Here is a 24,411-nt window from a genome sequence, read left to right on the forward strand (position 1 = left end):
ATGCATATGTAACTATGCATATGTGTATGCATATGTGTATGTGTATACATTTGTATATGTTATACTCACTTTACTAGCTAAGGAACTGAGGTAAAAAGTAACCTGTTTGAGGTTGAAGAACAATCTCTAGTGTCAGAACCGGGGTTACCTAAAACTGAATAAATCTTGATGTAGAATTGAGTGACTCTAACTTCCTCCTTTGCTGTGTACTTCCCCCCCCCCCCAATGTTTCTTTGACTGTAAAGTAGGGATAATCAGCTGTTCCCTTTCTCTTCTCTGCCCCTCCTTCTACTACTTCCAGGGTGGTTTTAGCTTCCAGGAGATGATGACACAGAGAAGGGTTTGGGGCCTGGGGCTGTGGATGAGGTCAAGGTATCATTAGTTTGTCTGGCTCCTCTAGGATTAGAACCTCCTCATAGCTGTGAGACTCTCGATTCTCCCCCAGCCCTCTTCGTCCTCCTACACTTTGCTGGAATATCTTGGGCAATCAACTTTCTGGCCTGCTTTGGACCCTGGTTTCTTCTGTAAAATGGGAAACATTCTCTCTGGCTCTTGAGGCAGGGGAGTGAGAGTGGCATGAGATCATAGCAATGCTCTCCCAGGGTGTGCCAATATACCTGGCCCTTTCTTTATTTGGTCAACAAGCATTTATTAATCGCTTGCTATGGCCAGGTGCTGTGCTAAGCTTAACAAAAGATATAGAAAGGCACCATCCCCACCCCAGTCCCTGTTCTCAGAGTGTACTTTCTAATGGGTTGCATGCCTATGCATGAGAATTGTTGATCATGGGGATGAAATTGGCAGGGGAGCATTGGTCCCATGAATTTCTATGGAGCTGAACTTCAACTGTGACTTCTCTTGGGTTCTATAGGCTAACCTTCCCTGGGGGTGGGGAAATAGATGTATGAGAGGGATCTCTCCAGTGGAGAGATGCCACTGGTTGCCTGTGTCCATGTGCTGAAAAAGGTGGCCAAATCACGGAATCTGAGCAAAGTAGGAGCTGTGGGGTGAATTGGATGCTCAGTGATGAGCCAAGAATGGATGGTGCTGAGGTTGGCAGAATGAGCTCTTTGATGTGTGAGGGCAGCCAGGGAAGAGGTGTGAGTCTCTAATAAAAGGTGCCCCAGGGGGGAGTCCCTAAATACTATCTTTGCTAGTCTGGCCACCTGTAATTGCCCTCTTTCCCAGGCAGAAGCCTACAAATAGGGATACCCCCTGTCTATTGGTTATCACAACTGAGAAGCTAGCCTAGTGGTAAGTGTTCTGGGTTGGGAGTGAGGGGAGGTGGTTTGTGGAGGATACTTTCTCCATTGCACCACCAGATCCTTAATTGTGGACGAGGGATTCCATGGGGCGTGGGGTAGGGGAGGCAGGGGACAATCTTGGAGAAGGGGTTGGGGATATGGAGAGGATGGTCTCAGAGAATAGCTGTCCAGGCTTCTTGGATAGAAAATAAACTCTTTGAGATCAGGAAATGTTTTGGGTTTTGTCTTTGTATTCTCTGAGCCTGGCATAGTACCAGGCATATAGGAATGGGATAAGGATGGGGGCAGACACTGGATCTGTGATTTCATTGACATAGGGAATGAACCTTCTAGTCTTAGAGAGATGCCTGTAACACTGAGATGTTAAGTGGCTTACCCAGGGTCACACATCCAGGATGTGTCTGAGATAGTTGTGGAACTCAGGTCTTTCTGGCTCTACTCACTGTAACATATCACCTTTCAGTCTGCCTGGTACATATCAAACACTTAATTAATGCTTATTGATCATACTGAAGATCTCAGAGTACAGTGAGGATAGTTGTGAAAAAGACTTAGGTTTGGTGGCCAGTGCCCAGAGGCAGCAGTTGCCGTCATATAACTCCCTCGTCTCTCTTTCCCTGTTCAGTTAGGAAGTACTCAAGGGTAGGTTGAGACAGATCTGTGAACTCCCTGGCTGGAGCTTGGAGAGGTTGGCTGAGGGGGATAGGGCTGGCTTGAGCAATCCCTGAGGCTCACCCTCCCTTCCCCCTCCAACTCTGCCTCTCCTCTAGCTTCTAGGGTATGTCCCATCTGCCCGCAACGGTAAGAACTTATGGAAAGCCCCTGCTCCCACCCAGCCTGTGGCTACAGCCTCAGTAGCAATCCCTTCTGCAGAAGTTAGCAAATGAGCCAGATTAAGAGAGGGTGAGGTTTATGGTGCTAGGCTGTTTGTCAGAGAAATATCTCTCCCCCTTAGGGAACAGGGTATGAGTCACCTTGCACAATGGAAATGACTACTACTTTCCTGGCTAGCTTTGGGGTTTCCTGGCCTGGGATTGGTGAAATGGTTATTCCTCAAAGGATTTCCCAGCTGGGGAGCTATCCCTTCACATGGTCTGGGAAAGGTGGCCCCAAGCAGGAACCCATCTCCCAAGACTCCCTCAAAGTTGCTCAAGTCAGAAGGATAGTTCCCCAACATGGTATGGATTCTGAAGGGGTATCTTAGGACTAGAAAGGACCTTAGAAAGTCTGTTCTAGTATCCTTTATTCAGGCAGGTAAAATATTATTATTCATAATTTAGAGATGAGGCAGCTGAGACCCAGGGAGGTTGTGACTTGCCCAAGGGAGCAGTGGGAGGAGGATTAGAACCTCATCTTTAGCTTCCCTGTGTGAGAATCTTTTCACTGCATCATCCTGCCTTTCATGAGGTTGGAAAGAGAACAATGAGGAAGAAGGGCAGACTTTGGAGGTCCCCAGCATTCCCAATCCTTGCTTATTCCTTGGCTATTATTCCAAGGACCTGAGGGTGAAACGCTAATGGGATTCAATATCTCCAGTGCCCCCTTTAATCATCCCTTCTCTTTTCAGGGAGTTCCTGGGTAGATGGGTGCTGTGGGGCTCTTATTGCGATAGGGTCTTCACAAGGCAAAAATTGCCAGATTTGGGGGAGGTAGGGCCTGGAGTCAGGAATACTCATCTTTGTGAGTTCAAATCTGGCCTCAGACTTGTCCTAGCTGTGTGACTCTGGGCAAGTCACTTAACCCTGTTGGCCTCAGTTTCCTAACCCATAAAACAAGCTAGAGAAGGGAATGACAATACTTCAGTATCTTTCCCAAGAAAACCCCAAATGGGGTTACAAAGAGTCAGACACGACTGAAAACAACTGAACAACAAAAGGATTAAGGTCTCTAATGGAGTCAGTTTCCCAAAGCCATGGGCCAAACCCCTTTGTAAGTGCTAGGGCCATGGAGGTAGGCGGGAGAATCCTGAGGGAGAACAGAATCTAAAGGGAGAGGCAAAGAGATCACAGAATCATTGAAACTGGGCCAGAAGAGATGTCAGAAATCATTTAGGTCCGTGCTTACCTGAGCAGTAATCTCTTCTATAACACCTGTGATAAGAAGTTGGATTAGATTCCTTTCAACTCTGACTCTCTGATTTCAAATAGTCATCTGGCTTCTGCCTGAAACCCTCCAATGCCTCAAAGTTCTAGTCTGCCTGGGTCTTACTGGATCCCAATCCTGTCATCTAACACATTGGTATCAAACTCAAATAGAAAAGGGAAGAATCAATAAACCATATGTTAAGGATCCCTTTGGGCCATACATTAGCTTAGAAAATCTCTATTAACATTATTTATGTTTTACTATATTTTTATTTATTTTGTTAAATATTTTCCAATTACTTTTTTTTTTTTGAGGCAATTGGGGGTAAGTGACTTGCCCAGGGTCACATAGTAAATGTCTGAGGCCGGATTTGAACTCAGGTCCTCCTGCATCCAAGGCTGGTGCTCTAGCCACTGTACCACCTACCTGCCTCTCCAGTTACATTTTAATCTAGTTCAGATCACACTTGAGAGGGTTGTGGGCCTCATGGAACCCTGGGTCGCATGTTTGATACCTCTACTCTAATATATTAACTATTAACTCCCAACTTAGTGCTATTTGCAAAGTTGGTAAACTTTCCATCCATGCTTATCCAAGTTATTTTAAAACATATGGGAGAAAACAAATCTAATATACTTCCTATTTCTACCTGCTACTTGCCAACTGATGAATTTACTTAACTGCGTAGGTTCATAGGCTTATAGATTTAGAGTTGGATTTTTTGGAAACTAATCCAAAAGCCTCATTTTACAAATGAGGAAACTGAGACTGAGTGGTTAAGAGGAAAAGACTTGTCCAAGGCTACATAGGTAGTAAATGACAGAGGCAAGATTTAAATCCAGGTTATGATCCTAAAGTTGGTGTTCTCCATTTTGCCATGCTAAGGAAGACTTCGTGGAAGCATTTGAGCTTGGTTTCGAAGGAATTTGGATGGGAAGGGAGGGTCATGTGAATAGAACTTCAGACCAAAGTGAAAGCAGACATTAGGGAGTCATTGGGAGGATGAGATCCTAAGGGAGTGGGTAGAGGGTGAGGGGGTATGTGGAAAGGAGAAACTCAAGCAGACTCCCCTTGACCTTAATCCTTTCATAGCCATGGGGGGGGGCGGAGATGGAGAGATGATTTAGATACTGTTTCTTCCCTTTTAGAGCTTATAGTGTTGTAGGGGGAAGTGATGATATCTTAACTTTCTAATATATTTGGAAAACACGGTGTATTTAGTTTGTATTTGTGTTTTAAGAGTTTGTCTTAATGTTTTCATCCCTTCCCTAAATAGTAAGCATCATGACAGCAGGGACCGTGTCTTATCTACAGCTTTTACCTTCTTCAATGCCTTAGCATACAGTTTGTGCTTAATAAGTGTTTGCTGGGGGCAGCTAGGTGGTGCAGTGGATAGTGTACCAGCCCTGGAGTCAGAAGGACCTGAGTTCAAATGCGACCTCAGATACATAATACTTCCTAGCTGTGTGACTCTGAGCAAGTCACTTAACCCCAATTGCCTCACTAAAAAAAACTAACTAAATAAAAAATTAATAAATAAATGTTTGCTGTATCCCATGACATGACATGCATTCATTTGCCCTACCTGTAGAATAATTCTGTCCTTGTTCTCCAAGTGACCATGCCACCATCTTTGGAGCAGGCTATGGCTGCCATCGTGTACACCTTCCAGGAGTACGCAGGGCGTGTGGGGGACAAGTTCAAACTCTCCCAATGTGAGTTGAAAGAGTTGTTGCTGAAGGAGCTGCCCACCTTAACCCCAGTAAGAGGCATTCAGGGGTAGTGGTGGAGGTGGGGGTGAGCTTTTACATCTCATTCTTTGAGCTGGAAATCTTGTGCAGGGTGGGATGGGATGTGGGAGTGGGTAGGAGGCAGGATTCCTCGATCTGGGAGTCAGGAGAGGCAGGCTCCAATCCCATCTCTGACATTTAACTGCATGACCTTGGGCAAATCACTTAAACTCTTTCTAAGAGTAGAGGTTACTGAAGCCTAGGGACTCATATGTTTATTCAAAAGAAAGGTTGGAATAAAATTCATTATTCTTGAGTTGAAACTCCCCCAAAGTAGGAGTTGCCATCATGATTTAGCATAAGGCAAAACCACAGCATAGAAAATATTGTTATCAGAGCAAGTACATTGTGATGAAATGCCCTTTGGAAGTAGGTGTGTTCATACTTCAAAGAGTGTTTTAAGGCAGAAGGATCTAACTTCTAGCCAAGGCTGCAAGCATCCCATAAAACTCGTGTAGCACAAACCAGATTGAAATGTAATTGGGGAATGATTAACAAAATAAATAAAAATATAATACAATATAGATAATGTTAATTTGTGGTTTTCTAAGTCAGGATGTGGCCCTCTGGGATCCATTTCTATTTAAATTTGCCACCACTATTGTAAGGAAAGAACTTCAAACCTTTCAAGTGATATATAGATGTGAGATTATTATTAATTAATGATAATAAATGATAGAACAGAATGAGGGATATTTTTAAAAATAAAATTTTAGCATAGTACATTTTTAAAAATTTATTTATTTTTAGTTTTCAACATTTACTTCCACAAGATTTTGAGTTCCAAATTTTCACCCCATCTCGCCCCTCCCCCACCCCAAGATGGCATGCATTCTGAATACCCCTTTCCCTAGTCTGCCCTCCCTTCTATCTCTCCCCCTCTTCTCTTATCCCCTTCCCCTTCTATTTTCCTGTAAGGCAGGATAGATTTTTGTACCCCATTTCCTGTATTTCTGATTTCCCAGTTGCAAGTGAAAACATTATTTTAAACATGTGTTTTTAAAACTTTGGGTTCCAAATTTTCCATAGTACATTTTTTAATGTCAGAAAATACAGTTTTTTTGTGACGCTACAGGGGAATTTGTAGTATATATAATCTGTAAAACCTTCAATGGCTAACTGAACTCCTAGGGCCATTTTCAAACATGAGGGACATCCTGCCTAGGGTATACAAATGCCTTGTTCAAGCACTAGATGAGAGCTCAGAAAGGACTTCCTGACGATGAAATGTAGTCTTTCTGTACAATGTAGATTAAACATAACATCAATTGGTCTGAGAGACACTGATGAAAATGATTCACCCAAGGTCACACAGGGGCTCAGGGGAAAAGCCGGGGGACCCAGTTCTCTTGATGGCTAATCTAAAGCTTCTTCTGTTATGTCATGGTGCTGATTCGAGAAAGCCAGGAGGTTCTTTCCGTCTTAATCTTTCTTCTTACTCTCTTCCACATTTCCTCAGACTCGGCTCCGGGAGTGTGACTACAACACTTTCTTGAGTGCGTTGGATACAAACAAGGACTGTGAGGTGGATTTCACTGAGTATGTCCGAGCCCTGGCCTGTCTCTGCCTCTACTGCCATGAGTACTTCAGGGACTGTCCCCTTAACCCTCCTTGTCCTTAGTAACTCTATAAGTGGGATGGGTCAGGGATGGGGAACGATAAAGTGAATGGATGCATGGGAAAGCGCTGTAACCTGGGTGTTACGTCCCTGTCTACCTGGAAGTTGTCTTGCAGAGACTGGACAGTCACTTGTCAGCTATGTGGAAAACCAGGCTCTCCTTTGAGGATGAGTCGGACCACATAGCCATTGAGGTCTCCTAATCTAGACGTTCCTTGATCTGTCTCAGTTTTCAGTTTGATTTATGACCCTTAGGAAAGTAATTTCCCTTCTCATCTCCCATCTCTGCCGCTTCCCCTTAGACCTGTGGTATTCTATTATAACTTGAGAATAAACTAAGAAAGTACTTTGGGGAGGTAAGGAGAAGACAGAGAGAGATGGTGGGGTTAGCAGGAACAAGGTACCAGGGATGAAATTCCTTTCATTGTTAATGTGCTCACCACTGTGAATGATCTCTCAATAAAAATGGCTGTTGTTCCAGCACCCTTTGGGGTGGTTTGGCTATTCTTAAAGGGAATGGGGAATAGGGCTGGGGCTGGGCTTCTTTTGTTACTGAGTCCCAACTGCTCTGTCTAGTACCTCAAGTTCCAGCTGTCCTCCTAAGGAACTGGGATCCCCTGAGCCTGTGAAGGCAAGCTGAGGGGGTACTTGAAGAACTTGTTAATATTACCAGATGGGAGGAGATGCCTTTATGGTCTCATTTAGTTCCACTGTCTAGAACAAGGAGGATCTGGAAGAAGAGGAAGTGGCTTTGAAGCAGCAGCAAGAGATTTGTGGTTAGATTTGAGAATGAGAACATGGGGAGTGTACACACTGGGTGGAGGTGGGGCCCTCTGAGTAACTAGAGCAGGGGGTCAGATTTCAAGGGGTCCAGTGAATTTGGATGGGGAAAAAATGACATCTTTATTTTCACTAATGTCTAACTGAAATGTAGCATTTCCTTCAATCATTTAAATAATATTATTCTGAAGAAAGGCTTCACCAGAGTGCCAAAGGGGTCCATGGCACCAAAGTAAAGCTGTTAACAGCTCCTGAACTGGAGGCTTCTGCTCTCCAGGGATCTTTGAGAGAGAGGTACTGGTGGTGGGCTGAGAGGAAGGCTGTGAGGGGGATAGCTGAAGCACTTCTCAAATCCGGGTTCAGGAGGGTCACTGGTTCCAGGGTTTCCACAATGAGTGCACCAGCGAGGTGGAGGGTGGGGCCTGCGTGGGGCTGCCTGTTCCTAGCCTGGGGCTGTGGGGAGCTGACAGGGCTGAAATGGCTGCACTAATTGGATTAAGGTTGATGGCCTGTTTTCTTCTCCCATTCTGGTATACACCTCCCACCCCCCAGCTCAGAGTCAGGGGACAGCATCCTGGAGAGACACCCCTGTGCCCTAGTCTGAGAACTGATAATCAAAACTTTGAAGATTCTTTATCCCTACTCCCATCTCCTGATATGTAACCTCAAGATGCCATCCTCAGCATCCAAGCGTCCCTGTATCCCGTTCATTACTGTGTCCCCCTGTATTCTGCCACCCCGCCTCACCCCCATATTCTGTCTCATGTGTTCTCTCTCCCTCGAGCCCTGTCACTTAGTCTCATCCTAGGCACTCATGCGTCCCTCCCTCCCCCTTCAGTCTCATTCCAGATGCTCGTGGGTTTGCTCCCCTCTCCATCCCTGACAATCAGCCCCATCCCACACACTCATGCATTCCTTTTCCTTCTTTCATCCCTCTACTAGGGCTCATCTTGGGCACTTAGCCACAAACTCCAGGAGATAAGAGTACTTGAAGATATATTTCTTTCCGTGGAGTATTTCCCAAGCATTCTCCAAGTCTTTTTCTCTGGAGTTAGCCTGGCATCCACTATTCTTCACACATACATCCTGGCTATGTCTGGGATAGCCACACCCTCAGCACAGCTCTACTCCCCATGAAGCAGAGGGACTGAGTGGTCCTCTCTCTCAAGCCCAGATCAGTCCCATGCCCTGGGTCTTTCTTCCTTGTATTCTAGAAGATTCTTAGCTTTGTAGGAATTTTCCATCCACTTGCTCTCCCCTCCCCTTTCCCCTATAACTTAACACAGACTGTGTACCCCCCCCCCGACTGTTGTCCCTCCTACAAGGTGGGGTTGAGGCCCTACCCACTCCTTCAGATTGGGGGCTCAAGTCCTGTGGGTACTGTCTGGCTCTACTTTCAGGGTCCTCTCCCTCTGATGGGGGGGGAGTAGTCACTGAAAACTATCCCCATATTAGTGCCGCATCCTGTGTAAGCTCTGCTCACCCACCAGCCAACGTGAGCTTGGAGGTGAAAGAGGCCTTGCTATTGGTCTCCTCTGACCTAGCATCAGGGAGGGGGTGTCCCAGCTCCCCTCCGCCCCTTGCCACAGGCAGGGTTTGGCTAGGGGTATAAATAGTCCATGGCTCAGCCCTCCCCACTGTGTCCCTCTCTCTCTCCCCTCTCTGCATTTCCTCTCTGGTTGGTTTGGTGAGTTGTGGTTGACTCGGAGGGGGATGTGGGCAACAGGACCGTAGGGCCTAGTAACAGAGGAGGCTGAGTGGGGGCCAGATGTGGGAAGTAGATCCAGATGTGAGGATGCTAGGAAGAGGCTTTGAGGAGGGAGTGGTGAAGAGGGGCAGGTGATTCAGGTTCAGGTTGTAGAGAGATACCAGGGTGGGATAGAGGAGTGCCCCACTTGGGGAGAGATTGCAAGACTATATGACTTGGATGCTATGTGCATGCTATATATTACATTTCTGCATCTGTGTCTGTGGCGGGTAGTCATGTGTTTCATGCATGTACATATGTACATATGGAGTAGTAGTGGCTGTGATCTGAGCTTCTCTTCTGCCCATATCTTCCCCGCTTCTGATCTTTCTCCCTGTCAGAGGATTAGCTCCCACCCTCTCTGTCCACATCTCTCCTCCCCCTCCTCTCCTTCCCAACTCACCCTCCCCTCTGCCTGGCTGTTTTTTTCCATTGTCAGTCCCAGGGCCAGTCTCCAGAAGCAACCGCCCACTCCTGTGCACAGAGCAGAAGAATGGGCTGGGGAGGGCTGAGCTTTGGGGAATGCGGGAATGAGGGAGTGAGCCAGTGGTGGAAAAACCGAGCTGGAGATTACCATTGCTGGCTTGCTGTTGTTGTTCTGGTACTGGGCACTGAGAGAAGCCTAGGGTGGGGCCGGCATTTCAGAAACAACTTCCTAGGGCAACCAGGGGAGGGAAAGAAACTAGAGAGGAAACTTCAGGGCAAAGGTTCTGGGCAGGGAGGTGGGGACAGAGGACTGGTTTAAAAAACGGTCTGCAATGTGTCCTAAACTTAACTGGATGCAGTGGTAGATGTTCTCTGGTCCCTGAAGAGGAGTAATGTGCCGTGGGGAGGTGGGGTACACAGGAAGACCTGGGTCCCACTCTGCCTCAGTTTCCCCACATGGGAGGTTCAGGGAAGCTGTCTTGGTTGGCAGCCTCTTATGTGGGGAAACTGAGGCAGGGTGGGGCTAAGCATTCTTCAGTCTTTTTGTTCTCCCTCAGGCATGGTGGTGGGGGTTGCTGATCGCAAGTCTAAGGACCCACTCTGCCATCTTTGGGGGCCTCTTCTCTTTGTTATCTTGCCCTGCTTGGGCCAGGACTAGTTTCTCTGTCCTATCTGTGTCCGTGTTTTAGTGTCAGAACAGAGCCAGAGCTGACAGTCAGGTTCCACCCAGAAACGGGCCTCTGTGGTGTGTTCCCTCAGGGTGCGGTGAATCCTGTCCCATTCACGCTTTGCTCTGAGAGGAGCCCAGAAGCCTGCTCCCCAGGGAGGTGTCCAGAATAGTCCAGTCTTGAGGGCAGAAGCCAGCTGGGACCCTGGCAGTCCCAGGATGAAGGGTTCAGAGGGTGGGGTGGGATACTGATGTTTATGCTTTTTTTGTATCTATGAAGTGAGGATGTCAGACTAGATTTAGTGGTTCCCAACTTCTTTGAGTAGGTGGACCCCTTTTTAATGTCAATAAAATTTTGAGGCCCTCCCCCAACAACCTCATTATAGTAAAAATATAGAATATATAGGAAAAAAATAGAATAAACATCAGTGTAAGTTGACTCAGAGATAACAGCAAAAATTCAGTAACACTTTTGAATGAGCCTACTGTAATTGAAAAATAGTAAGAGATTTTAATTTTGCTTGCCTATTATATATTATGTATCTATTATAGATAATCATATATCAATAACATTATATATTATATATGTTGAGTCATTGCAATTACTCAAAGCCCATACACAGGGAACAGCTAAACTAGACAGATGGTCACTAAGGCCTCTTATCTATGCCCAGAGAAAGGAAATAAATTGTCCATGGTCACACAGGTAATAAACCAGAATTCAAATCAGGATCTTCTGGCTCCAGATCCAGGGCACTTTCCATTTCATTATATTGTTTTCCAAGCCAGTTAAATTCTGAAGGCTCACCTCCAGAAGAGCAGCTTGCCAGTTGGTGATCCTCTTCGGGTCACCATAGCAGTGCCCTAAGACTAGGACATTTATTCTCCTAACAGGTTGTCTATACAGGGAGCCATATCTAGGGTGCGGCATTCTGGGCGGTGCCTCAGGTCTGTCAGATAAATACAAAAAACTGAATCAAGAACCTTAATAAAAAAGAATAATGAGTTAAAATGGAAAAATTACTAGTGTGGGTTTCTTCCTAGATTTCTTTTTCCTTTCTCTAACCCTCTAAATGAATTTGTCTTAAAAAGGTGCTGATTTGGGATCACTTTTCTGGCTTCTCACCCCACTGTTGGGCTTTGTGAAGCTTATTCTGGGCTAAAAAGATGCTGGTTTCAGTTCTGTTTCTATAGGAATCACTCACTATTCATGTTGGCGGAACTGAATGAACTCATCAGTGGAGGGGGTCCCCACATGGATGACATCACCGATTCTTGAAGTAGTCCAACACATTCCACATCCACTCCGCCCTAAATCAACAGTTGTCTTCACTTGCTCCCTCCCTAGGTGCCCCTTACGCCAGCATCATGACAAGTCCCCTGGAAAAGGCTCTGGACGTAATAGTGTCCACATTCCATAAGTACTCTGGAAAGGAGGGAGACAAGTTCAAGCTCAGCAAAACAGAGCTGAAGGAGTTGGTGACACGGGAGCTCCCTAGCTTCTTGGGGGTGAGTGTGTGTATATGTGCAGTGGAATCCACAGAGCTGTTGCTCCTGCCCCCAGCTCTCCTGCCACTCGAGGTGCTTGGTGACCACATATCCTCATCTAACTATTATAATTAATTATTATATTAACTATTAGAGCTAATAATTGTAGAGGAAAGGTTCTCAACCTGGGGTTGGTGAGCTTGGTTTTTTTTTTCATATTTGGATAACTATTTAAGTATAGTTGGTTTCCTTGGCAATACTATGTGTAATTTTATGCATCCAAAAATGCACTGAGCCTGGAGTCAGGAAGCTGAGTTCAAATCCATATTTGTATACTTCCTAATAATGTGACTCTGGGCAAGTCACTTAAACTCTGTCTACCTTAATTTCTTCAACTGTAAAATGGGAATCATAATAGCATCTGCCTCCCAGGGTTGTTGAGAGAATCAAATGAAGTAACATTTGTAAAACTCCTGGCACATAGTAGGCATTTAAGAAACACTCATTCCCTTCCCGTCCTTCGAATTGTAAAATAAGGGGATTGGACTGGATGGCCTTTGTGGTCCCTTCCTGCCTTAAATCCAGGATGCTGATGAGGTGGTCTGCTCCTTCTTGAGAAACTGTCATACCATCTCTTCTCTCCTTTCTCCTCTTGCAGAAAAAGACAGATGAGGCTGCTTTTCAGAAGCTCATGAGCAATCTGGACAACAACAGGGACAACGAGGTGGACTTCCAGGAGTACTCGGTCTTCCTGTCCTGCATTGCCATGATATGCAATGAATTCTTCGAGGGCTGTGCCGACAAGTTGCCCAGGAAGAAATAAAGGGGAGCAGTGGTGATGGTGGGGGATGTGAGAGGGAAAGAGGGAAGCTCCTGTGGGAGGGGGAGGGGGGAATCTGGGGAGGAGCTATAGGGTCATAGTATCCTCATGGAGCCTGAGGTGGGCACATTACCAACCTGGGTGATGCCGGAGCACACCCAGGTCATTGAGTAGAACCAATAAAGGTTTATTGCAAGAATATCCGCTGCTGTCTGGGGAGTCTTTTTGGTGGGTACTAGCTGGGTCAGTGGCTTGGTTTTCCAATAAAGAGACTGGAAAGGCAGAGAGATCTGCCTGGGAGCTGACTTTAGGGGCTTTTAAATTTTTGGTGGAGGCTGATGTGAGTTGTCGGGAGTGGGACTTGGGGAGGAGGGATTCAGGAAAGAGGAGTCTTGGGAAACAGGTGCCCAAAGAGCAGATGGTTCATTGGCAGCTGTGAGATAATTCACAGAGGGTGAATTCTGGGAAGGATCTTGGAGGTCATCTCATTCATTTTACAGTGGGAGATGAGGCATAGAATGGTTTATAGATTCATAGGGTGCTAGAACTGGTAAGAACCTTCAGAGATCACTTGGTCCAAATCCTTCTGGAGCCCAGACAAGATTCCTGGCTCAGTACTCTTTTCATCTCATTCCTGTCTCAATGCTCTGTCCATAACACCCCTAAGAACTTTTGGGTAGCGAGCAAGTAGAAAAGCTTGAGAGCATAGAGGCAAGACAAGAAAAATTGAAAACCACAGTCCTGAAGAACCACCGTGAATTAGACATGTGGAGAGAGATTTCAATTCAACTTTTTCCCTCTTGAGTCCCCTGTGTTGCCAGCATCCTCTTCTCCTCATATTCCTGAACCCTTTTCTAACTCAGGGTGGTACTGAACATCACATCTGTTCTTGGTTCTAGGTGTGGTATGTTGTTGAGGAGCCCTTGAGGGTGGTGGATGTTGGGAGTCAGGAGAAAGGGGAACCTAAGCCCTGGTTGGGGTGGGGGGAGGGAAGAGTGTGCTGAAGATAGCTATTTCCCAGCATGTCCTTGGGCTTTCATTTGGGATAGAAAAGGAGGGATGGAAGAAAAATTTTTCATCTACTTCGTTCCTGACCTGCATCACTGGCCTTGCTGCTTCCTCTACTTCTCTTCTAACATTTGCTCTGAATCATAGAAATGCTTAACCCTTTTCTGTCTAAAGAAAGAGCAGAAAGAGACATGAGCCAGGGCTGTTCCTAGTGATACCAGAAGGGGATGTGGAACAGCATTCCTGAAAATTGTCTTGGGATGAGATTTGTAGCCTGGAAACCGACCCTGGAATTGTGTGCCAGCAGGGAGGGAGGTCAACTGAGAGGTCAGAAGGGGAGGATAAGAAGAGATCAGAGGAGAATTTCCAATGGAACAGTTTAGAGAAGAGTCTCACAGGATCATAGGAACTAGGGCTCAAAGGGACCTTACGGATCGTCTGGTCCAACCTCCTCATTTTATAGATGAGGAAACTGAGGCTCAGAGAGGCGGAGAGATGGGGAAATTTGAGTTTGGAGTCAGCTGAGATGGGGAAAGAGCTGAGGAATAACTACAATATGGTTATAGGCTATAAACCAAAAGGTCATTAATTGCTGTGTGACGGATTAGGGTTAGAAATAAGGAAGCCTGAGGCCCATTGGACATCAATGGGGACCGGAGGATGTTAAAAGGAGCTGAGGCCTTAGTTTTACTTTCTTTTACTCTTGGTTAAGGTTAAGGTCTATCTTGTTTGAAGGTCAGGGGCCTGCTGAGGGGACCTCTCAGCTATTTCTTCCTTCTCCTTGCTATAATTTTTTCCCTTTCTCCCCACCTTAAGTGTGGGAGGATGGGTGACCCTAGTATGTCTTTCCAGAGTCCTCCCTTACTGTTTAGGATTTAACAATAAAGGCTTATGATCCTGTAGTCTAATTTATGGGCCTGGTCTCCTTTACTCCTTCCTTCACTCTTCTACCAGAGATGCTGCTGCTCTTGGCCAACCATTTCCCAGCCTCTGCAATCCACCTTTTTGCATCATTCTGTTTCTAAACTGTGCTTTGAAAACTCCTATCACCAAGCAACCAATCCCTGGTCTCCCTCTCTAGTCCTGGTGCCTGACCCCTGGGAGTGAAGGGCCAAGGGGAGGGGGAGAGGACTGGTGAGGGAGGAGCAAGGGACTAATCAAGATAGATGCTTCTCATGCCCACTCTCTCCTCACCTCCAACATTCAAACTCTTTTTTTCTTCCTCTTCCAGTCTTGCCCCACCCTAAATCGTTTTTTTTTTCTTTGCCTAGGCAATGGGGTTAAGTGACTTGCTCAGGGTCACACAGCAAGTAAGTGTTATGGTCTGAGGTCTGATTTGAACTCAGGTCCTCCTGAATCCAGGGCTGGTGCTCTATCCACTGCGCCACCTAGCTGCCCCCCACCCTAAATCTTATTACTCTGTTCCAGAGACCCTGCCTAGCTTTAGGTATGACTGACTATTCTGAAACCCTGTTTGGTATTTGGGCTCCCACCCTGACACTCAGCCCTTATTTATGACAATCTTTTCCTATCCGCTACCTTTACCTTTATCCCCTATAATGTCCTTCCCATGTCTGATACCAAGACCCCTATTTGACATTTCTTTTAATAAAGTCACTGTAGGGTGAGGGAAAAAAACAAAAATTAAACTAAGAAAACCAAAAAAATCCTATCTTTCAGAAAATTTCAGCTCTATGGTCAGCCTTCAATGTATCACTCTGACCTGTACCAGGCATTCTTTATACTCAGCCCTATTCCCTGCCTCATTTCAAGTTCTTTGTGTCCTTCGGAGATATGGAGATAATAACACATTTCTGTTGTGCTTTAAGATTTAGAGAGCACTAGATTTGGAGTCAGAAAACTTGACTTATGACTTTCTATCTGTGTGACCTTGGCAAGTTACCTCACCTATGTGGGCCTCAGGGCACAGTGGATAAACCACTGAGCTTGGAGTCAGGAAGACTCATTTTTGTGAGTTCAGACACTTCCTAGCTGTGTCACCCTGGGCAAGTCACTTAACCCTGTTTGCCTCAGTTTCCTCATCTGTAAAATGGGCTGGAGAAGGAAATGGCAAATTGCTCCAGTATCTCTGCCAAGGAAACCCCAAATTGGGTCAGGAAGAGTCCAACACGATTGAAGGATGACTGAACCACCACCACAACAACAAAATATGAGAGAGTTAGTCCTTAGAGGTCTCTTTCTGCTCTAAAATCTATGCTTCTATAATTCTGAGACAATCCTGTCTGGTAAATGGTGCAAATATTACTATCCTCATTTTGCAGATTGGGAAACTGAGGCTCAGAGAAGCCACAAGATCATAGGATCACAGATACAGAACTGTAAGGTCACATAACTAGTAAATATCAGCATCAGGATTCCAACCAGGGTCTGACTCAGGAGAGAAGCTCTGTTTAATACCCGACAGGGCACCTGCCAGTCTGAGCCTACCTTTCTACCCAGTTTGTAAACAAAGAAAAAGCCATGGGGTCCTTGGTTCCTCCTCCCAAGAGGTCGAGGCCTGAACCTTTCCATATCTCCTTCCCCTTCTCATTGGCCCTTTCCCATCCTGAGGTCCCTGGAGTCTAAGCAGAGGTAATAAAGCTAGAGAGTAAGCTGGGGCTCTATTTCTTCCCATCTCCTCAGATTCACTGGTTGTTTTGGCTTCCTTGGGTAAGTCTTCACTTGACATCCCCAGCTCGGTTTGGGTGGCTATATGGAGGGCAGGAGTTTTTTCCTATGAGACTTACAGGATGGAGGGGTTGGTATTCAGGGGATGGGAGGCTAGAGGCAGCAAACCCTGCTTAGTAGGAAAAAGAGCTTGGATTTGGGGTCAAGAGATGTGGGATCATTTGAGGCTCCGATGATTAGGAGGCGCATGACCCTGGGCAAACAGCTTCTACTTTTCTGAGCCCCATCTGCAAAATGGGAATAGTCCATTGCTAAACCCCCAAGTTTTACAGAGACACTGAGGTTCAGACAAGTGAAGTGACTTCGGAGCCTAAGGTCACACAGCTAATTAGCAATAGATCTGGGTTTAGGAGAAAAGGGGAGGTTTAGGGGTGATGGGGGTGAGGAAATGAAGAAGAGGGAGCCAGGTAGGCACAAGTTGGAAATAGGAGGGACCATTTGGGGATTGTCAGTCTAGGGGGGAACTCTCCCTCTTGTAACCCCAGAGAGCCCTCCCATTCTAGCTCATCGACTCAGCTTCTTTGGGGAAATCAAATCACCTCAGTTCCTGTTTGGTTACCACCCTAACCTCTCCAGAGGGGAAGTGATTTTCAAACCTGAGCCATGGCAACTAGACATACCCTTTGCTTTCTCCTTCCCCTGGGGTTTGCTTTGATTCTACCCTGGCCCAAGGTGATGGAATCAGGAGCCTCGCCTCCAGGCTTCTCCTGGAGAGGCCATTCCCCATCTTGGAAATGACCTTCCCCTGGAGACCTTACCTAGTACTTTGCTTTGCAACTCTCTGATGTGCTTATGTATAACACTGTATAGTCTAGTTATCTGTTTGGGTCATAGGCTCTTGCTAGGTCATGGGACACAATGGAGGGGGAAGCATCTCAGGAAAAGGTGAGGGACTCTGTCTTACCTCCCCTCGTCTTTCATAGCCTTTGTATCTCCCCCAGCATCGGCATAGCACAGAGCTCTGCATACTTTTTGCCTGTTTGTTTTTTGATCTGGGCCTGTGATTTCATCTGTATGAAGAACAACTCCCTTCAATAAGCAAATCAGCAATTTCTCTGTGAATTGTAGTCTTAGAGCAGGAATTCTTAACCTTTTTTTGCGTCCTGGCCCCCTTTGGCAGCAGTCTGATGGTCTACGGATCTTTTCTCAGAATAACATTGTTAAATGCACAAAATCAACTACATAAGATTAGAAAGGAGACTAGTTACATTGAGATAGAGTTAACAAAATAATTTTAAAAAATAAGTTCACCAGGGGTGGGACAGCTAGGTGACACAGTGGATCGAGCACCAGCCTGGAGTCAGGAGGACCTGAGTTCAAATTTGGCCTTAGACACTCACTAGCTGTGTGACCCTGGGCAAGTTACTTAATTGACTGAAAAAAAAAAAGGAAAAAAAGAAGTTCACAGATTCCAGGTTAAGAACTCCTAAGGTTTAGAGGCTTACCTAGGGAATATTACGAAATTGACTTATACAGGGCTTATATGTGCTAGAAGCAGATGTTCCTGATTCTAAGGCTGGCTCCCTATTTGTCATGGTAAACTGCCTCTGCACTTAGTAGGTTTTTAAAAAATACTTATTGAATGATTAAATGGGTTAAGGAAAGGTATCTCTCTCTCCTCCCCTCCTATCCCTCTTATCTCTGACTCTTTTCCCCTCCTCTACCATTCCTCTCTTTATCAGCCCACTTTCTTCTAGCTTTCTGTGTCAGAGATGAGAGACCAGTTTGTAAGGTCTGACCACCTCTCCCCTACCTCCTCCCTATTACTCTCTCTCCCTTCATTCCTGCTGCTTTTGCGCTCATGGTTCAGTATCGTTAGGACTTTCTTCATACCTTGCCCCCCCCTCCCCCAATCCACTCTTTGCAGACTTCTTGGTTGATGAATCAGAGACCTGGGCATAGATGGGAGGTGACTCCTGAGTAACTCACCTCTTGCACTGGATGGGGCAGAGAGGGAATGGTCATGCCCTTATTCCCTTATTCTCCTCTTTATACTAAAACTGTCCATCCTTTCTTCTCTGCTTGAGACCATCCCCAGGTTCTTCCCTTCCCCCACCCCCTCGCATGTATCCTAGAGGTGAGACTGCATGATCCTGTGCCAATCAGTTCCATTTTTTCATAGCCATAGAAACTGGGGAGTTCTGTCTTATGTCTTGCTTCAATCCATCCTTTTATAACTGAATCCATTTGTGTGTGTGTGTGTGTGTGTGTGTGTATGAATCTGGAAGAAGTTTCCTCTTGGGGTTTCCCTTAAATCCCTTAGAATAGCATTCTTTACTCCCTTCTTTTTCTTCTTTGTTCTCCAGATCTGAAAGTCTTGCTGGAATGGAGACTCCTCTTGAGAAGGCCCTAACCACCATGGTCACCACTTTCCACAAATATTCGGGAAGGGAGGGTAGCAAATTGACCCTGAGCAGGAGAGAATTGAAGGAGCTGATCAAGAAGGAGCTATGCTTGGGAGAGGTAAGTGTTCTCTCATCTCACACAGGTAGTACTTTATTCTCCTACCATCCATTACTCAGGTGGTCTACAAACCTCTATTCCAACCAGATTCAAGACTGATCATCCCCTTGTCCTGAATCCAAGAGGGATGCATTTGGTGGAGGAGGAGATAAGACCTGGCCTTGAGTGATCCCCCAGTTTGATGAGGAGAAACTCAGTCTCTGCTCTTACAGAATTTCCAGTCTAATAGCTGTGGGTAGTCCGGGACCTTTCTATCTGATGAGGGAGACACAGTCCTGCCTGCAGAGAGCTCCTACTCTGATGGGGAGACATTGTTGCTACCTTTTGGAAACTCTGTCTTATGGAGACACAGGATACAACTCTAGGCCTCAGAAAGAGACACAAATACAGAAAGAAAAAGGCAAATACACCAGTGCTAGGGTGAGGAGGAAGGGATTCAGGGGGACAGGTTGAGTAGGTTCAGGTGAGTTAGGGAGATGAAGTGGAAGAGGAGGAGGAACCAGGCTAGAAGAGGTCTTGAAGAAAGTCTGAACAGCCTGATTTGATAAGAGATAAGGCAGTCATTAAATTTCTTTGGTAACAGGACTAACGAATCCTTCCGGTCTATTTTACTCAGAGTACACTCTAATCTTCCCTGTCCTACTCCCTTCCTTCATTCCTTTGTTGGTTACTTCTATCCTTCCTTTCTCCTTTCCTCCCTTCCTCCCTTCCTTCTTCTCTGTCTTTGTCTTTCTTTTTTTTCAAACTGGGAACAGTTCCCTGGAGGAAGTTGAGTCAGTGTGAATGTGAGTGTGTGTGTGTGTGTGTGTATGTGTAGACAATAGTAATGTGGCATGGAACATCTTGAGCATCCCTCCTAGATCCCTTTAAAAATTCTACTTTGGGATCCTCTTGTATCACTCCCTCCTCTTCTGGTCCCACAACGGTGTTTTCCCCCTTCTCCGAAGCGGCCATACCTAACAAAATGAGGAGTTGGCTTCTGAGATCCTTTCTAGCCCCAGACCCATACTCCTAAGATTTATGTGTTCTCTTCTCTCCCAGTCCCTACAGGCTCCTGGCTGTGTTCTCCTTACCTTTTCTGTGGTCCAGGAGTACTGGGGAAATGGATGGCAGATGTATCATCTCCATCCTTCTGACAGAGGTGGCCCGGGCTCTTCCTTAGCTCTACCGTATTGTTTCCAGACCCTTCAAACCTACCCACACTGGATATTATTAGCATTTAGTTATGTACATTGAAAAAGTAGAAACAGAGGCATGGTGTAAAGAGGTCTAAGCTTAGAGTCATAGGATTTGAATTCAAAACCTGGCTCTGCTACTTACTACCTAAGTAAACTAGGGCAAGTCTTTTAAACTCTCTGGGCCTCAGTTTAAAGGAAGGAAGTGGATTAGACAGCCTCTTCTAGAAGCCGGCTCTCTTCTAGTGTTAGGCCTCTAGAACAGATCCTTTCTGTTGGGTGGTGAAATGTAGTTTATTTTTTTGAAAGGGTGGTAGACTAGTTTTTCTAATCTGGGTTGGTTTTGCCTTCCCTGAACAATGAATGTTTGTGGGCAAACATGGAGCCTGGGGATGGGAATGGAGGGAGAGAGAGAGAAAGAGAGAGTATATATATATGTGTGGGGTGTCTAAAGCTCTCTACCATCATTCTCTGTCCCCTCTTAGAAAATGCAGGAGAGCGGCATCGATGAACTGATGAAAAGCCTGGACCGGAACAGTGACCAGGAGATTGACTTCAAGGAGTATTCCGTGTTCCTGACCACACTGTGTATGGCCTACAATGACTTCTTCTTGGAAGAAAATAAATAAATAAATGATAGGCCACTGTCCTGGGGGCTAACCTTCCCAGTATAGCCCCTCACTAGGACCTTCATTCCCATTCCACCCCTCCCCAATTATTGATAATGGGACTAATAAATCCTCCGGGTCTATTTTACCCAGAGCTAGTAGACCTGTACTGTTTCCCTGGAGGGTACACTTTAAATCTTCCTTGCCCTACTCTCTTTCTTTTTCTTTCTTTCTCTCTTTTTCTCCCCCCCTTTCCTCTTTCCCTCCCTCCCCCCCTTCCTTCCTTCCTTTTTTGGTCTGGACCTGTGATCTTACGGGTATATACCAAATGGAGACCTGCAAATTACCTGTAATTTAGAGTTATAAAGAGCTGTTTAGAGCCTTGAGAGGTTGTGACTTGCCCACAGAGTTGGCTAGCATGTCAGAAGCAGGATTGGAATCCAGGTCTTCCTATCTCCAAAGCCAGCCCTCTCTATCCACTAGACTAGACCATACTGCCTCTCATGCTCTCATTCTTTTTGAAAATATTTATCAATGCATTTTTTCATCCACCATCGTTTCTCAATGACTCTCCCTCTTTACCCCATATAATCCTCCCTATTAAATGTTCAAATTAGTTATTTAGTACTTTATTTTCCCCCAATTACATGTAATCCTCCCTATTAAAAAAAAGAAACATAGTTAAGAAAGCAAAACAACACATCGGTAGGGACTGACAATGTACGCCTTATTCTATCAATCAGTCATCATTTATTGAGTGCCTACTATGCCAGGCCATCTATACCTGTAGTGAGAGGAGTCTGTTGTACAAGGAAGGGAGGTTTGTTTTTTCATCAGTCTTCTTTTCATCAGTCTTCTGGAATCAAGATCACTCCACCCTCGACCTCCAACCTTCCTTTCTAGAAGTAATTCATTTTCTTTCTCCCTCCTGCAGATAAATAAACAAAAGTTTTTCACTTCAAGGTGTTTCGGGGTTGATGGGTGACTGAAGGGAGGGTAGTAGGCACTCAGGGTACAGATCTTGGATGAGGAGGGGGAAGGGGGAGGTGTCCTCAGTAATGTTTAAAGGTTCTGAAATTTCACCTTCATAGGTGTGGGTACTTCCCTTACCTGTGCAGATTGCAACCCTTTTTGATTCTTACTAGACAGTCTTCAAGAGCTGTTGCAGCCCCATAGCCACTCTGAACCATTCATAGTGTAGAAGAGAAATTTCCGAGGTCAAAGACTTTCCATTTCTTGTTTGTCTTTATGTCCCAACACCTAGCACAGTGCTTGGCACATATGATCATAGATGGTAGAGCTAGAAAGCACTTTTGTTGTTCAGTCGCGTTCAACTCTTCACGACCCTATTTAGGGTTTTCTTGGCAGAAATACTGGAGCAGTTCACCATTTCCTTTTTCAGCTCTTCAGTTTTACAGATGAGGAAATGGAGACAAACAGGGTGAAGTGACTTGCCCAGGGTCACACAACTAGGAAGTGTCTGAAGCCAGATTTTAATTCATGAAGATGAGTCTTCCTGACTCCAGGCCCAACACTCTATCTACTGTGCCATGTAGCTGCCCACTGAGAAACACTTCAGAGGTCAAGTCCAGACCTTTGATTGTACAGATTAAGAAACTGAGGCTGAGGGAGGTTAAGGGACTTGCCTAGGGTTATGCAGCATCTGAGGCTGAATTTGAATGAAGGCCTTCCTAACCCCAAGCCCAGTGCTGTGCTGAGACACACGGTAATCACTTAATAGATGTGTGATGAATTAAATTGACCAGTGCTTTCAATGACAATTCTGTTCAACAGACATTTAGTAAATGAAACAATGCTTTGCCCTTAGGGAGCCTGCTACATGTTCACAGTTAATACAAGCAAGTTGAAGGCATTGTGCTACGTGTTGGGGAAGTGAAGATTCGAAAGCAAAAATGATATAGTCTCTTGTCCTCAACAAATTTAGATACTATTGAGGGATACAACACATATATTAGTAAATACAACGATATTGAAGGAGGGAGAGAGCCCTGACAACTTATGGGGAGGGTAGGTGCGAGTCAGAGGAGGTCTCTTATATGAGATACTAACTGAGGCCTCATAATAAGCTTAGAGATTGGTAGAGATTGTGAGGTCCTTGAGGGCAGGGACTGTCTTTTGCATCTTTTTCTAACCTGAATGCTTAGCATAGTGCCTGGTACCTAGTAGGCATTTAATAAGTGTTTATTGAATTGAATTGCAAAGTATCAATATTCCCATTTTACAAATAAAGGATCTGATGCCTACCGAGGTTAAGCGACCTGCCCAAGGTCTTCTAGACAGTAAGTATCAGAGCTGAGAATCAAACCCGGGTCTTCTGGCTTCAAATCTGGTTCTCTTTCTACTATACCCCAAGGACATCAGGGCATCTGAGTTCTTATCCTACCTCTCCCCACGCCTCCTCCTGCCTTTGCCCTGTCCCTGTTCCTGTTTGGAAAAGTCCCAAGCAGGGGAAGTCACCAAACCAACTACAGAAAACCTGTTTTCCTCTTCTATGAAATGGGGAGACCAGTTCCAGCTCTGCAGCCCCAAGCTTCAGAGAAACAGGAAAATGAAGAGGAATCAGAGGATGAAGTTCCTTGAAATGAAACGTGCCATGGAAAAGCCTCCTGTAATTATAATGGGCATGCTGTCATGATTATGATTATGATTATGATTATATTATGATTACATCACACACACCTTTTATCTAGCCTTTGACATAACTGTTGAGGTCAGAGTTTGTCTTCAGGTTTCTCCCTCTCCCATCCCCAGCCTCCCCAGTTAGGACCCTCTTCAAAGATGCCCAGTGTCCTCCTGAGGCTGTTTCCCCCTCTCATTTCCACACTTGCTAGCTACTCTATGAATTCAGTTTTCTACCTCGGTGGGCTTGTTCTGTGGAAAATAGTCTGCAAACCTTATAACACTGTAGAAATTAGTTGCTGTTGCTATGATTGTTATTCTCCACCCCACTCCACCCACCCCTGCAAAAAAAAAAAGAAAGAAAGAAGAAAAGCCTGGCTTTCAGAAAATGTTCTGACATACTCAGCTGTGGGTAAACGTCTAATAAGGCTTAACATCTTACTCCTCCTAGGAATATCAGGCAGGGAACAAAGTCTTAGGTCAAAAATCTAATGGTGTAATATCTGCAGAGGAAGTGGGTTTTTTATTTCTTTTTTTCATTTTTTTGACTGGGGTCTTTCCCTGGAGCATCTCACGTCACACCCAAGGTCCTCAAGAGGCTCTTCTACTTGCAGGTATGGCTGAACCTGAGCGGGCTGTCAAATCCTGAATTCTTTTCTCTCCTCCAGACACATCCACCCATACACAGACTTTTCAAGGGGCACACAGCAAGGACCCCAAAATCCATGCACATATACCACACGTCCGACCATAACTAATAAGCTTTGTGCTCAGTGGTCACATCAGTCGCACTCGTGGTGGGGTGGAGGGTAGCCATATCCAGAGTAACACCAGGATGGGTGGGGAAGAAGTAACACGGGTAATTTTCCTCACTCCATTTAACAGGTGGAAAAACCGAGTTCTTTAGACTAGCCTGAGAGCTCTGGCCAGAGCCCAAGAGGGAGAGGCTGCTCGAGAGCTCTGCTCTTCCAGCTCAGTCTGGATCTCTTGGGTGCAGCCCACTTTTCTGCCCCAGGACAGTGCGAACTAGAATGCGCCCGAAATGCTAGGGTAGGAGGCGCAGGCAGGGGAGCGAAGAGCATAGTTACGAAGGCAGGCGAAGGCCCGGCCTGGGGTGTGGTGTGGTGGAGAGGGCCTCTCCCC

At 45.7% G+C, this 24,411-nt stretch overlaps 3 protein-coding genes across 3 annotated transcripts; all 3 read left to right on the top strand.

Annotated features, from left to right (window-relative positions):
• The first annotated feature begins 1,165 nt into the window (after positions 1–1,165).
• On the top strand, positions 1,166–7,232 carry LOC114049376 (protein S100-A3-like). The gene is made up of 3 exons (XM_027870651.1): positions 1,166–1,254; positions 4,967–5,112; positions 6,600–7,232. The coding sequence occupies exons 2-3, from the start codon at positions 4,972–4,974 to the stop codon at positions 6,759–6,761; spliced, it is 303 nt and encodes a 100-aa protein (XP_027726452.1). The 5' UTR covers positions 1,166–1,254; positions 4,967–4,971; the 3' UTR covers positions 6,762–7,232.
• A 1,911-nt stretch (positions 7,233–9,143) lies between these two features.
• On the top strand, positions 9,144–12,887 carry LOC114049889 (protein S100-A4). The gene is made up of 3 exons (XM_027871337.1): positions 9,144–9,225; positions 11,727–11,887; positions 12,525–12,887. Exons 2-3 carry the CDS (start codon positions 11,747–11,749, stop codon positions 12,687–12,689), a joined length of 306 nt encoding a protein of 101 aa, XP_027727138.1. The 5' UTR covers positions 9,144–9,225; positions 11,727–11,746; the 3' UTR covers positions 12,690–12,887.
• A 5,446-nt stretch (positions 12,888–18,333) lies between these two features.
• Positions 18,334–20,885, top strand: LOC114049520 (protein S100-A5). Its single transcript, XM_027870756.1, has 3 exons — positions 18,334–18,459; positions 18,689–18,845; positions 20,506–20,885. The coding sequence occupies exons 2-3, from the start codon at positions 18,708–18,710 to the stop codon at positions 20,647–20,649; spliced, it is 282 nt and encodes a 93-aa protein (XP_027726557.1). The 5' UTR covers positions 18,334–18,459; positions 18,689–18,707; the 3' UTR covers positions 20,650–20,885.
• The last annotated feature ends 3,526 nt before the right edge of the window (positions 20,886–24,411 follow it).

The sequence above is a fragment of the Vombatus ursinus genome, unplaced genomic scaffold (genome assembly GCF_900497805.2).
Source record: "Vombatus ursinus unplaced genomic scaffold, bare-nosed wombat genome assembly UNPS02014798.1, whole genome shotgun sequence".
NCBI lineage: Eukaryota > Metazoa > Chordata > Mammalia > Diprotodontia > Vombatidae > Vombatus > Vombatus ursinus.